Genomic DNA, 13,315 nt, shown 5'->3' on the forward strand with positions numbered 1-13,315 from the left:
CCCCTCAGAGCCCCAGATCCTTCCCAAAGTCTAGAGAGACCAGGATGAAGAATAGCCACACCTCATCAGTGGGTACCTCTGTGTCTCAGGGAAGGTCATTGCCAACCGGACAGTGGACTACGAAGAGGTGCACTGGCTTAACTTCACAGTGAGGGCCTCAGACAATGGGTCCCCACCCCGCGCAGCTGAGATCCCTGTCTACCTGGAAATTGTGGACATTAATGACAACAACCCCATCTTTGACCAGCCCTCTTACCAGGTGGGTGGCCAGACCAACATGAGGATTAGGACCTGTACCTATTCCTTGGGGTCTTTGGTGTGCCTTCCGTTCCTCCTTGTCCTTCCCTCATGCAGCCCAGGAATGCTAAATGCATGAGCAGCGTGCCGCCCCAGAGCACCACGGCACCAGGGTATTATTGAGCAGGGCATAGGCTCCAGAGATAACCATGCTCCCCTCTTCCTTTTCCCCTTCTCCCCTCTCCCCTCCTCCCCTCTCCCCTCCCCCCCCCTCTCTCTAGGAGGCCGTTTTTGAGGATGTGGCTGTGGGCACAGTCATTCTGAGGGTCACTGCTTCCGATGCCGACTCGGGCAACTTTGCCCTCATCGAATATAGCTTGGGGGATGGAGAGGGCAAGTTTGCCATCCACCCCAACACTGTAAGTAGGCCGTGGGAGGGCCTGACCCTGGGAGTGGGAAAGCCCAGAGTCCTGGTCTAAAAAGTCACCCAAAGCACCCCCCACATCCCTGTTTCTGGGTCCTGTCTCCTGGATATTTTTAGACTTCAGGTTGCTTTATCTAAGGACAGCAAACTCTCCTCAGAGTTCCAGGTGCTGTTAAGCCCGCAGCCCCTTATGTCCTGGTACAAATGGGAGGAAGTGGCCACCAGCTTTAGGAACTGGCCCTTTGGTGTGACGGGATGTGCCCCAAAACTCGAAACAAGTCCCAGGGACCACTTCTTGAAAGTGTCACATGAGGCGTGCTGTGGGAACTGGGCGTGTTGTTAGAACATCTGCAATATGCACGACCCTGTACTCCATGTGGAAAGAAGCAAGGTGCTCCAAAGGGTGGGACCCACAAGTCCTCATGAGTCTCAGCCTTTCGTGAGAGTAGAAATTGGGGGCCCAAGCATCTGCCTCTTGGTCCAGGAGCTGCTGTTTGTAAGGTGAGGAGACAGCCTTGCAAAGGGCAGGGCTGTTCAGCAAGCCTCCCCCTGGTTCCAGGAGTTGCCCTCCTGTTCCTCTGTGTGCATTCCCTTCGGGAGGGTTTACCCTGCTTAGTGTGAGCACTCGGGTATGGTGCCTGGCATTAAGAACAGTGTCTGTTACTCTATGCCAGACGCTGGTTGGGCACTTAGCTGCAGCCTGGCTAATCACTGCATCTCAGATAGAACGCGATAGTGAGGGCAAGAACACGGGCATCATGGAGACAAGAGGTTGCCCACCGCCCCCCCCCCCCCGCCCAGCATGATCTCCAGACTCTAATAGTGTCTGCCCATAGTGTAGATGCTCAGCAGACACATCAAACTGATGAATCGCCTGAAAGTCTCCTCTTCCAACTAGGGTGACATCTATGTGCTGTCCTCTTTGGACCGGGAGAAGAAGGACCACTATATCCTAACTGCCTTGGCCAAAGACAACCCAGGGGATGTGGCCAGTAACCGTCGAGAGAACTCGGTGCAGGTGAGGAACAGCAGCCTGAGCCCAGGGCAGGGAGCAGCAAGCTAAGTCCATAGAGAATGACTGTTCTGAGTGGAAACAGGGCCTCTCATCCCCAAATGTCACATGAACAGCCAGGTACACCTAGGTGTGACCCAGAGGGCACTTGTATGTCTTCACAGCCCAGTCCCTCAGGTGCCCAACAAAACGGTATAGTAGCGAAAACTACTTATGGCTCCTATTTATTTATTTATTCAGTCTTTGAGATGAAGTCTCACTGGGTACCTTATGTCATCCTCATACAAGAGGCCTTCCTTGCCTCAACCTTGGAGATGCTGTAACTCCAGGTTCTTAAGTATCCCAAGGTAGCTTCAAATTCTTGCAGCTGAGGGTGACCTTGAACTCTGGATCCTCCTGCCTCAACCTCCCAATTGCTAGGCTTATTGCGTGTAGAACCAGGCCTAGTGTATGAAGGGCTGGAGATGAGCCCAGAATCTCGTGAATACCTAACTACAAAGAGACCAGCACTCTATCAAACGAGCTATACCCTCAGCCTAAGACCCTGGCTCAAAAAAGTAAAAATATAGATGGATGTGGTGGCACATGCCTTTAATCCCACCAGATGAGAGGCAGGGGCAAGAGGAACTCTTGTGAGTTCAAGGCCAGCCTGGTCTATATAGCAAGTTCCAGGATAGCGCATTAAGACCCTGTCTCAAAACATAATTTACTTAATTAAATGGCAATGCCTTCCACCATGGTAATGCCCTGTTCCCCGCCCCCTACTCCACCTTGCCCTTGTGGGATGGGGTCTCCCAAGGAAGCCCCTTCACTGTCTTGTGGCCTCCCCAGGTGGTGATCCAAGTACTCGATGTCAATGACTGCCGGCCTCAGTTCTCCAAACCGCAGTTCAGCACAAGTGTGTACGAGAATGAACCAGCGGGCACCTCGGTCATTACCATGCTGGCCACTGACCAGGATGAGGGCTCCAATGGGCAGCTGACCTACTCCCTCGAGGGCCCCGGAATGGGTATATGGCTTTCCCTTGCTGCCCAGGAGGGCTTAGAGGGTGGGGAGGGGCAAGCTGCCATGTCTACTGTCCTGGGCCGAGGAGGAGGAGACAGGGGAAGGTCATCTCAGGCCGTTCCCTTGCTCTCTCCCACTGCCAGAAGCTTTCTCCGTGGACATGGACTCGGGCCTGGTGACCACGCAGCGGCCACTCCAGTCCTATGAGAGGTTCAACCTGACTGTCGTGGCCACGGATGGTGGAGAGCCCCCCCTCTGGGGCACGACCATGCTACTGGTGGAGGTGATCGATGTCAACGACAACCGCCCTGTCTTTGTGCGTCCACCCAATGGTACCATCCTACACATCAAAGAGGTATTCCTGACCCCAGGGCCAGCGTTCTCACTGACGCTCGGTTCCCACTTGCAGCCCACTGACTCATCCTGCGTTCACCGCCTGGCAGAGTAGAAACGTCCACTGTGAGGTTGTAGGCCAACACAAGGAGAGCGGACTTGCCCAGTGCCACTCAAAGAAGATCTTGAGGATTGGGTAGTTCTGTAGGTAGTGCCAGGAAAGGCTCTAGGTGCAAGCATAACTCTTTGGCTCCTCAAGCAATGACCTTGAGCAAGTGCCTTCTGCGAGTCTTGTTTCCATCTGAGAATGGACCTAATAATAGGACACACATCAGCTCTTGCTCGTCGACTCTACCAGGGAGTATCTGGTCTCCTGCCACCCACTTCCCCCAGACATAGTTCAAAATAAACACAGGGCCCTTCCGTCTGTCTGCTGGTCCTCCTGATACCAAAATGCACAGCTCGGGTTCTCTCATTCTTTGTTCTAACGCCAGTTAGTCTAGCTAGATGGCCGATCTAGTTAGGGGAAATGCATTGTGTCTTCTGCTCTTCCCTTCCACCCTAAGGCCTCAGGGATCCTTGGTGGTATAGTTGGGATATCTCTGGCTTGTCCTTTGCCCCACAGACTCAAGCAAATCCCTTATCTGGGAACACCATGCTGAGATCATCTAGTCGTCTGCCTTTTGAGGTCCTGTAGGAGAAAATGATCTCAAGACTAAGCTCTGGGGAGCACTGAGCCTGGTGTCATACCTGCAGTGATACATTGGTCCTTTTCGCTTTGCCCACTAAGGAGCTCACAGTGGCGTAACCCCCTCAAATGACCCTGCAGAGACTTAGGGCACTTCCATCTTATGCTAATTATATTCTTCTTTTACTCTATTTTTTTTAATTCATTCAATCTCATTTAAATTCATATATTCCTGTCAATCGCTTCAAATCTTTTTTTTTGACAGGAAATGGTACATAAATTAATAATAAGCTAATTCTTTTCCGCACCAAAGGCTCTGTTTGCTAAGCTTTCTCTTCAAGGGGTTTGTAGTTGGGGGTCCAGATGACTGCCGCTTGGAGTTTATTATGAACAATGAGAAAACAATGAAGCCAGGCTGAGCTGAGAGTTTTGTAACAGTCAAGAACCATGTCCTTGCTGGGGCACCTGAGAGTGGGGCCAGCACATGACTCCTGTCATACCCAAATCTTAAAAGAACGCAGGCCCTTGAGGCTTAGAGAAATGAGGGCCTTGGCTGAGGGAAAAAAGGATTTAAGAGCTCACCAGGGCCTGGCTCTGGGGTTTTTCATGACCAGGTACCCCCTCTCATGACCCCCACAGGAGATCCCTCTACGTTCCAACGTGTATGAGGTCTATGCCACCGACAAGGATGAAGGACTCAACGGGGCAGTGCGATACAGCTTCCTAAAGACAGCAGGCAACCGTGACTGGGAGTACTTCACCATTGACCCAGTTAGCGGGCTCATCCAGACGGCTCAGCGCCTGGATCGTGAGAAGCAGGCAGTATACAGTGTAAGGAGAGGGGCTGGGGGGGGTGGGCTATGTGGGTTGCTCCTGGACCACCTCTGGGAGACTTGTTCCACTGAGCTTCCTTGGGGCCCTAAGCCAACCTCCAACCCTATCTTTCCCCTCTGACTGGGCTCCCTCGCCTCCAGCTCATCTTGGTGGCCAGTGACCTGGGCCAGCCAGTGCCGTACGAGACGATGCAGCCATTGCAGGTGGCCCTGGAAGACATCGATGACAACGAGCCCCTCTTCGTGAGGCCTCCTGTGAGCTCACCTATCCCCTGTGCCAGTGATACCCCCACAGGGTCTCACCACCTGTGAGCCCACACATGCCCGTACTCTACCCTGATACACATCTGATTAGCACACAGTGAGCCTCCGTCTAGATTTCTCTCAAACACCTAGGGCATTCAAAGTTGGGCACTAATGCAAGGCCTCACTCAGTGATCCAAAAAGGAGGAAAAATGTCCAACACCTTTGCCTTTGTATGCACATATAGGCTTGTTCATCATATGTGTGCACACAGCATGAAAATTGACTCTGGAGTCTAGAGTCAAAACTCAAAAGTGGACAGCAGAACCGAATGGTGTGAGTTTGGTAGTGTCTGTGTGTTTGTATATACATACATACATACACACACACGCATACATATATGGATGGGTGGCCAATAGAGGCTGTGTGCATGCACACAAGAGAACGCTTTTTGGGACATGCACGTAGACCCTGGGGATAAATCAGTAAAGTCCTGTCCTCATGGAGGTTATAGTAATTCTGCTTACTCTCTAGGCAACAAAGTCCTCAGACCCACACAGTAGATACCCAAGGTCCTCTGGCCAGAGCTGGAGCTTGTGCCTCATGTAACTACTTCCTCTCTTATAGAAGGGAAGCCCCCAGTATCAGCTGCTGACTGTGCCTGAACACTCACCCCGTGGTACCCTGGTGGGCAACGTGACAGGCGCTGTGGACGCAGATGAGGGTCCCAATGCCATCGTGTACTACTTCATTGCAGGTGGGGCGGGGGGGTCAATGGAGCCAGTGCCCGACCGGCTCCGGGTTTGCAGAGGACTCTGAGTGCCCCTCCACTCACCCTGTGCCCCGTCTACCCACAGCTGGTAACGAGGACAAGAACTTCCACCTGCAACCTGACGGGCGCCTGCTGGTGCTCAGAGACCTAGATCGAGAAAAGGAAGCCCTCTTCTCCTTCATCGTCAAAGCGTCCAGCAATCACAGCTGGGCCCCTCCCCGAGGACCCTCCCCAGCCCTCGATCTGCTGACTGACCTCACCCTGCAGGAGGTGCGCGTTGTGCTGGAGGACATCAATGACCAGCCGCCACGCTTCACCAAGGCTGAGTACACCGCAGGTGCGGGGACCAGCCGGGGCCTGAGGGCGTGGGTAGCTCCTCCCCTGACATTTACGTGGCCTGCCTGTTCCCACAGGAGTGGCCACCGATGCCAAGGTAGGCTCGGAATTGATCCAGGTGCTGGCCCTGGATGCAGATATTGGCAACAACAGCCTGGTCTTCTACGGCATTCTGGCTATCCACTACTTCCGGGCCCTTGCCAACGACTCTGAGGATGTGGGCCAGGTCTTCACCATGGGTAGGAGCCCCTGTCACTGCATGGACTTCAGCCCCGAGATGGAGTCTCTTTGAGCACGAGACCTAGGTGGCCATCCACGTCAGCCCTTCTGTTCACCCATCCAGTTTCTTCAATTCTGTTCGTTACCTATTTGCCCCTTCATTTATACATGGATTCTTTCTCTATGTGTGTGGGGGGTACATTTTATTTACTGAGGGGTGCATGCCCACAGAACTTATGCAGAGAAGCCAGAAGACAACATGAAGGAATTGGTTCTCTCCTTCACTATGTGAGTCCCTAGGGATCAAAAGCAGGTCATCAGGCTTGGTGGCAAGTGTCTTTACCCACTGAGTCATCTTGCCAGCCTTGTTTTATTTATTTATTTTAAATAGCAGGGTCTTGTGTTGCCCAGCAGTCTTCGAGATCTCTCTATAATTTTGAGCCAGACACAGTGGTGCATGCCTTTAATTCCAGCACTCAGGGACAGAAGCAGACAGATCTTTGTGAGCTTGAGGCCAACCTTGTCTAGGTATTGAGTTCCAGGACAGCCAATGCCATATAGTAAGACCCTGTCTCAATTTAAAAGAAAGAAAGAAAGAAAGAAAGAAAGAGAAAGAAAGAATCAATCTCGAGTGTTTGATCTTCCTGTCTCTACCTCCCAAGTACTGGGGTCACACTCATGCCCCCCACCCAGTTTACACAGTGCTAGGGATGAAACCCAGAGCTTCACGCAGGCTGGGCAAGCTCTATCAACCGAGCTGCATCTAAGTCCTTTTTTACTTTTCTCATCTGTCACCCAATCATCTACCCAACTACCCCCTCCCTCTCTCTGTCATCCACCCCCTCTCCATCCCTCTTTCCACGATGCTCCCCATCTTTGCATTTGTCCCCCTTCTCTGTGTGTCAGGCATCGGGCAAGGCACTGTGGGGAGCTGACAGCCCAGCTCTGAATGCACACACTGCTAGAGCTTTTCCCTGTGTGCACGGGCAAGACACTCTGGGGCAGGGCCTGCAAGGCGCCCATTACTCTCCACCCCACACGAGCTTCTCATCTGTGTGTCAGTCTTGACTGCCAGGAAGACTTGGCCTGAGACCCAGGGCTCCCGTGTCTTCCTTCTAGTCCCTGCTTCTGGCCTCATAGCCCTCCACCATCCATATGGGCTCTGTCTCCAGATAAGCCAAACTGCCTCGGCTAGTCTACTCCGTCTGCCCCTAGGCCCCTGACCCTTCTGCCTTTCTACTTCTCGATGCCATCCCAACCTCCCTCATACCTGATATGCCTCCTTTGTCCTTCAAGGTCTAGTTGAGATCCCACCTGCTCGAGTTTTGTAGCCATATGCCAGCCCCTTTCCCCTGTACTCTCACTGCCTTTCTTTAATGTGACGCTAGGAATTGAGCCCAGGGCCTTGGGTGTGATGGGCAGGCACCGCCACTGAGCTATGATCCCAGCCCCAGCTGCTCTTTAGTTAGAAAGCGGCAGGTTTTGACTCCAGGCCTGTCTTTCTCACAATCATCTAGGCTGTGCCATCTCCGGGTGTCTCTGCTGTGTTTGTGGGATTCTGAACTACATGTGGCTAGTGCAGTGATTCTCAACCTGTGGGTCAGAACCCCTTTGGGGGTCGAGCAACCCCCTCACAAGGGTCGCTGAAGACCATCTGCATGTCACGTATCTACGTCAAGACTCCTAACAGTAGCACAATTACAGTTATGGAATAGCAATGAGATAAATAAATGCTTGGGGGTCACCACAACCTGAGGGACTGTATTAAAGGGGCCACAACATTAGGAAGGTTGAGGACCACCGCTCTATGGATCTCAAAATTGGTAATCGTCTGTGGACAGGAGAATCTACAGTTATTTCAAATTCAGTGTTTAAACAAAAACTTGGAGTAATCATTGAAAATAAGGGGATTTCAGCCAGGCATGGTGGCATTTGCCCATAACCCTAGTACTCAGGGTGAGGGGGTGAAGAAATATGACCTCTTCCCAAGGATGTGGGGATAGGAGGCAGGGTTCAGCATCAGTGTGTGGCCCCTGAGCTGTGCCATCCCCCCGGACTCTTTCACAGGGAGTGTGGATGGCGTCCTACGTACCTTTGATCTCTTCATGGCCTACAGTCCTGGATATTTTGTGGTAGACATTGTGGCTCGAGACCTGGCTGGTCACAATGATACTGCCATCATCGGCATTTATATCCTGAGGGACGACCAGCGTGTAAAGATAGTCATCAATGAGATCCCAGACCGTGTGCGTGGCTTTGAGGAGGAGTTTATCCGCCTGCTCTCCAACATCACGGGCGCCATTGTCAACACCGATGATGTGCAGGTGCCCCCGGGGCCCTTGGACTGGACAGTGGGAAGGGAAAGGGCAGATGAGATCCCTTCTTAGTCACTTCATAGCTACATGGCTTTGAGGGACAGTCCCAGGCCTGTGGGGCTCCATCCCCTTATCTATAAATAAGGCTGATTATGAATGAGCCCTGTGTAAAAGTTAGTGCCCACATCAGGGAGATTTGATAATGATAGGTCTTATCAGATATGCTGGATGGGATCCTGCAAGATGCCTGCCCATCCCATTCCCATCCCCTCCTCTCTACTATGCAAGCTTGACCCCACAAACTCCCTTCTCCCCCAGTTCCACGTGGACAAGAAGGGGCGGGTGAACTTTGCGCAGACAGAGCTGCTCATTCACGTGGTGAACCGGGACACAAACCGTATCCTGGATGTGGACAGGTAGGTGTGATGAGGTGTGCCTGGCCTGCCTGCCTGTTTTGAGGGGTAGGAACCCTGAAAGGAGACATGAACGTTATTATTGACCTCCGTGCATGGTCAGAGCTGGGGAAGAATAAGAGACACCAAGAGCTATGCCTCTGGGCCTCACTCTCTGACTTAGGGTTTCTACTGCTGTGAAGAGACACCATGACAGTGGAAACTTTTTTTTTTTTTTTTTTTTTTTTTTGGTTTTTCGAGACAGGGTTTCTCTGTGGCTTTGGAGCCTGTCCTGGAACTAGCTCTTGTAGACCAGGCTGGTCTCGAACTCCCAGAGATCCGCCTGCCTCTGCCTCCCGAGTGCTGGGATTAAAGGCGTGCGCCACCACCGCCCGGCAGACAGTGGAAACTCTTATGAGTGAAAACATTGAATTGGGGCTGGCTTACGGTTCAGAGATTTAGTCCATTGTTGTCACAGTGGGAAGCATGGCAGCACAAGGGCAGATATGGTGCTGGGGAGGTAGCTGTGAGTTCTACATCCAGATCCACAGACAGCAGGAAGAGAGACGTGGGGCCCGGCTTGAACACCTGAAACCTCAATGCCCACCCCCACCCAATGACACATTCTTTCCAACAAGAAGACCACACCTTCTAATAGTGCTGCTCCCTGGTGACCAAGCATTCAAATCCATAAGCTTATTGGTGCTTTTCCTATTGAAACCATGACATACTTCTTGTCCATTAACGTGTCCATTTGGAGTCCATTAGGACCTTGGACACAGGCCTTGGGGGCCCTGTAAGACGCTAAGCTCTCCCAGCTAGGTGGCTTTTCTCTTGCGAAGCTTCAGAGCAGAATGTGAACATTGAGGCTCCTGGCGGGAGTGGAGCACACTGCCCCCAGGGTGGAGGGTGGTGGCCTCTTGGAGGCAGTGGGTGGCAAAGATGGAGCAGAGACCGTGGCCCTTGTGCAGGGTCATCCAGATGATCGATGAGAACAAGGAGCAGCTGCGGAACCTCTTCCGGAACTACAATGTCCTGGACGTGCAGCCTGCCATCTCTGTCCGACTGCCGGATGACATGTCTGCCCTGCAGGTACCCTTGCGGGGCCAATCCCTGGGGTCTGGGCTGTGCCCCCGAACCCACCTGCTGATGGCTGGCCTGCTGTCTCCACAGATGGCCATCATTGTCCTAGCCATCCTTCTCTTCTTGGCTGCCATGCTCTTCATCCTCATGAACTGGTACTACAGGACCGTGTGAGTGACTCCACCTCTGGCCTGAACCAGAATGGTCTCCTGGCCAGCAGGCACCAAGGCAGACAGGGCCAAGGACCAGGGATAGCAAAACAGCTTCCCTGACTGACTCTCTCTCCCCTCTCTTCCCCTCCCGTCTCCCCTTCTCTCTTTTTCCCCTCTACTTTTCCCTCTCCTCCCCTCTCTCTCTCTCTACAGACACAAGAGGAAGCTCAAGGCCATTGTGGCTGGTTCTGCAGGTGAGCGAAGGCTGGGGGCCCAGGGTAAGGCAGCCAGGTGCTCCTATTTGTTGGACTCTTTCCCTCCTCACTCAAATCCTCTCCCTGCAGGGAACCGTGGCTTCATTGACATCATGGACATGCCCAATACCAACAAATACTCCTTTGACGGGTGTGTGGGCTTCCCAAGTCTGCAGATCCCTTTTTGGAGAGCCGGGCAGTACCCAGCTAGTGAGAAGTATCTGTAGCAGCCAGTGGCTGAAACATGGAGTGTGGGCACCCCCTAGTGGGCTAGTCACTTCTCTGCGTTCTCAGAAATGTGCTGTCCGGGTCCCGATTACAAGGGGCATAGGGAGTGGGTAAAGTTTCCCTGACAAAGCTGACCCAGACTGGCATGCAGTCCTGGCTCTAGCAGGATCCTAGGAAAGAAGGATGTAGCCACAGGTGCCGTGGCAGAGTTCTTATGCAGACCTGCGGAAGGCACCATGGCTGGCCAAGGGAATGGGCGGGTCTTAGAAGCAACGCTATGAAGGCATCTTGCCCACCTTATCCCTCTCCCCAACTGCAGAGCCAACCCTGTGTGGCTGGACCCTTTCTGCCGGAACCTGGAGCTGGCTGCGCAGGCTGAGCATGAGGATGACCTGCCTGAGAACCTGAGTGAGATTGCAGATCTGTGGAACAGCCCCACCCGCACCCATGTGAGCCAGGGTAGCAGCCTGTGGCCAAGCTGGAGACCTTGGAGGGTGGTTCCCTCTGCTGTCTGCATGTGATGTCAACCCCCCTGCTCCAGCCAATGTTCCCTCTCTCCAGGGGACTTTTGGGCGTGAGCCGGCAGCAGTCAAACCTGATGACGACAGATACCTGCGTGCAGCTATCCAAGAATATGACAACATTGCCAAGCTGGGCCAGATCATTCGAGAGGGGCCTATTAAGGTGAGCCCTCCCTTTCGGGATCCTGTAACCAGAATCTGAATGTTAATTCAAGGACGCAGGGAGATAGATACTGTAGGTATATCAGGACTGAAGGGAGTTTGGACTAGTGAGGTCTGTGGTGTCTCAAAGGCCACCTGGCTGGCCAGTGATCATGCTCTCCTCCCATCTTCTCTGCTCTAGGGCCAGACACCTGTGCCCCCCTCACTGCCATGGGAGTGTGTGCAAGGGGCGTAGGACAGGTGCCAGCCTAAGTGGAGAGTTAACCCTCTCCTCCCCTCAGGGCTCACTGCTGAAGGTGGTCCTGGAGGATTACCTACGGCTCAAAAAACTCTTTGCACAACGGATGGTGCAAAAAGCCTCCTCCTGCCATTCCTCCATCTCCGAGGTAGCGAGGTAGCCTCGGGAGCGGGGGTCTGTGTGCCAGTGTGCTGTGCCCCATTCCTGGGGATGCTGCTGCTTTCCCACACTCTACCACCCTGACACTGGGGAATTCTCTATCTCTGTTCCTCTTCCTCTCTCCCTCCCCCTCTCACCGCTCAGCCAAGCCCAAAGGCTGTGCTAGAGGTGGCTCCAGAATTCAGTAAGATGGTTGTATTGTCTGGACTCTGGGATCTTTCCATCCAAGAACCCCAAACCACCTCTTAAGGGACCTTCACTTTAAGAAGTGAGTGAAAAGGGCCAAGTAGTTCTATATTACCTACTATTCCAGCAGCTAGAGATTGACAGTTACACTGGCTTTCCCTAAAGCCCATTTTCACCAGTGTGTGCTACCAACAGGGACAGAAAGCCTGGGCGGAGCCAATGTGCTCCTCCCACTTCTGGGGAGGTTCTACCTGGCCATGCTTAACGTCAACTTCCTAACAAACCCAGACACCACAGATTGGCTCATTTAATGAAATGTGGTGACCCTTTTAATACCGAGCCTCTGCCCTCCATTTGAGAAGGCTGGCAGGCCTGCTGAGTGGATCCGTTAGAGGAGACAGTGAAGAAGCAGTTACAGCCAGTACAGCTCTGGAGTCACCTACTCAAACCCTAGGCACAGCCCTCTGTGGTTTCTGTATCCATAAGGTTGTCCCACCTTTTGCAGCTGATCCACACTGAGCTGGAGGAGGAGCCTGGGGACCACAGCCCCAGCCAGGGCAGCCTCCGTTTCCGCCACAAGCCACCCATGGAACTCAAGGGCCCGGATGGAATCCACATGGTGCACGGCAGCACAGGTACCCTGCTGGCCACTGACCTCAATAGCTTGCCAGAGGATGACCAGAAGGGGCTGGACCGCTCGCTGGAGACTCTGACAGCCTCAGAGGCAGTGGCCTTTGAGCGCAACGCCCGCACAGAGTCAGCCAAGTCCACCCCTCTACACAAGCTTCGAGACGTGATCATGGAGAGCCCCCTGGAAATCACAGAGCTGTGATGTAGAGCCTCGCTGCTGAGCAGCCCACCCCACTACCCTCCAGGGCAGGAGCATGGCCAACTCTCTGCCCAGTCCAGCCTTCGTGAACGACCTTGAGCTGGCCCTGACAGCCTTGGCGGCTGTTCAGATCGGCCTCCTGCTAGATACTGGTTCAGTATCTGATCTCTACCTTCATAAAATCGGTTATTTTTTTAAGAAAACTTTAAAAATGCTAAGTGTCTAAGGACAAGGTAAGGAGGGTCACTGGGGCAGCCCCTCCCTATGCAACCACGATGGAGCAGAGGTCCTGCACAGAAGTGGCAACTCTGCTGGCACACCCCTGCCTCAGTTCAAGTCCCACTGGACTTCTGCCTGCTGGACATCCAGGTGGCCCCTGCCCCTGCACACACCAGGTTGATGTCGGCAGCTCAGTACCCATCCCATCTCCCTGTCTTCTTGACGTGCTTAGTTGAGAGACATGACCGATGTCCCCTTGGGTTTCGAATGTAGAGTTTGTGTGTATTTCTAAATTAAGTTATTCCCTCAAGATTTCCTCCAGGTTTTGTTTAACTGATACTCAATGAAAGTTTCTGGAATGCTCTGTTTAAAAAGAAAAGCAACTCACGTGGAACCAGCAATACACTGCCTCTGGTGACGTATGAGGTTCTGGGGGATGGGAGGGGCTTCTTGGCCAGGAGTGGCTATTAGGAGC

General features: G+C 53.1%; 1 protein-coding gene across 1 annotated transcript in view; it reads left to right on the plus strand.

Annotated features, from left to right (window-relative positions):
* LOC142854507 (cadherin-23) overlaps positions 1-13,238 on the plus strand; it is a 70,896-nt gene extending 57,658 nt beyond the window's left edge. The window contains exons 17-35 of the mRNA XM_075980180.1: positions 90-259; positions 519-656; positions 1,560-1,679; positions 2,505-2,682; positions 2,822-3,033; positions 4,339-4,530; positions 4,674-4,787; positions 5,403-5,532; positions 5,633-5,884; positions 5,961-6,122; positions 8,170-8,426; positions 8,736-8,833; positions 9,781-9,901; positions 9,983-10,062; positions 10,258-10,298; positions 10,389-10,449; positions 10,846-10,975; positions 11,088-11,210; positions 12,298-13,238. Of these exons, the coding sequence (XP_075836295.1) occupies positions 90-259; positions 519-656; positions 1,560-1,679; positions 2,505-2,682; positions 2,822-3,033; positions 4,339-4,530; positions 4,674-4,787; positions 5,403-5,532; positions 5,633-5,884; positions 5,961-6,122; positions 8,170-8,426; positions 8,736-8,833; positions 9,781-9,901; positions 9,983-10,062; positions 10,258-10,298; positions 10,389-10,449; positions 10,846-10,975; positions 11,088-11,210; positions 12,298-12,624 (2,906 nt within the window). The 3' untranslated portion in view covers positions 12,625-13,238. The remainder of the gene's footprint in view (positions 1-89; positions 260-518; positions 657-1,559; positions 1,680-2,504; positions 2,683-2,821; positions 3,034-4,338; positions 4,531-4,673; positions 4,788-5,402; positions 5,533-5,632; positions 5,885-5,960; positions 6,123-8,169; positions 8,427-8,735; positions 8,834-9,780; positions 9,902-9,982; positions 10,063-10,257; positions 10,299-10,388; positions 10,450-10,845; positions 10,976-11,087; positions 11,211-12,297) is intronic.
* The last annotated feature ends 77 nt before the right edge of the window (positions 13,239-13,315 follow it).

Source organism: Microtus pennsylvanicus, chromosome 7 (genome assembly GCF_037038515.1).
Source record: "Microtus pennsylvanicus isolate mMicPen1 chromosome 7, mMicPen1.hap1, whole genome shotgun sequence".
NCBI classification, from domain to species: domain Eukaryota; kingdom Metazoa; phylum Chordata; class Mammalia; order Rodentia; family Cricetidae; genus Microtus; species Microtus pennsylvanicus.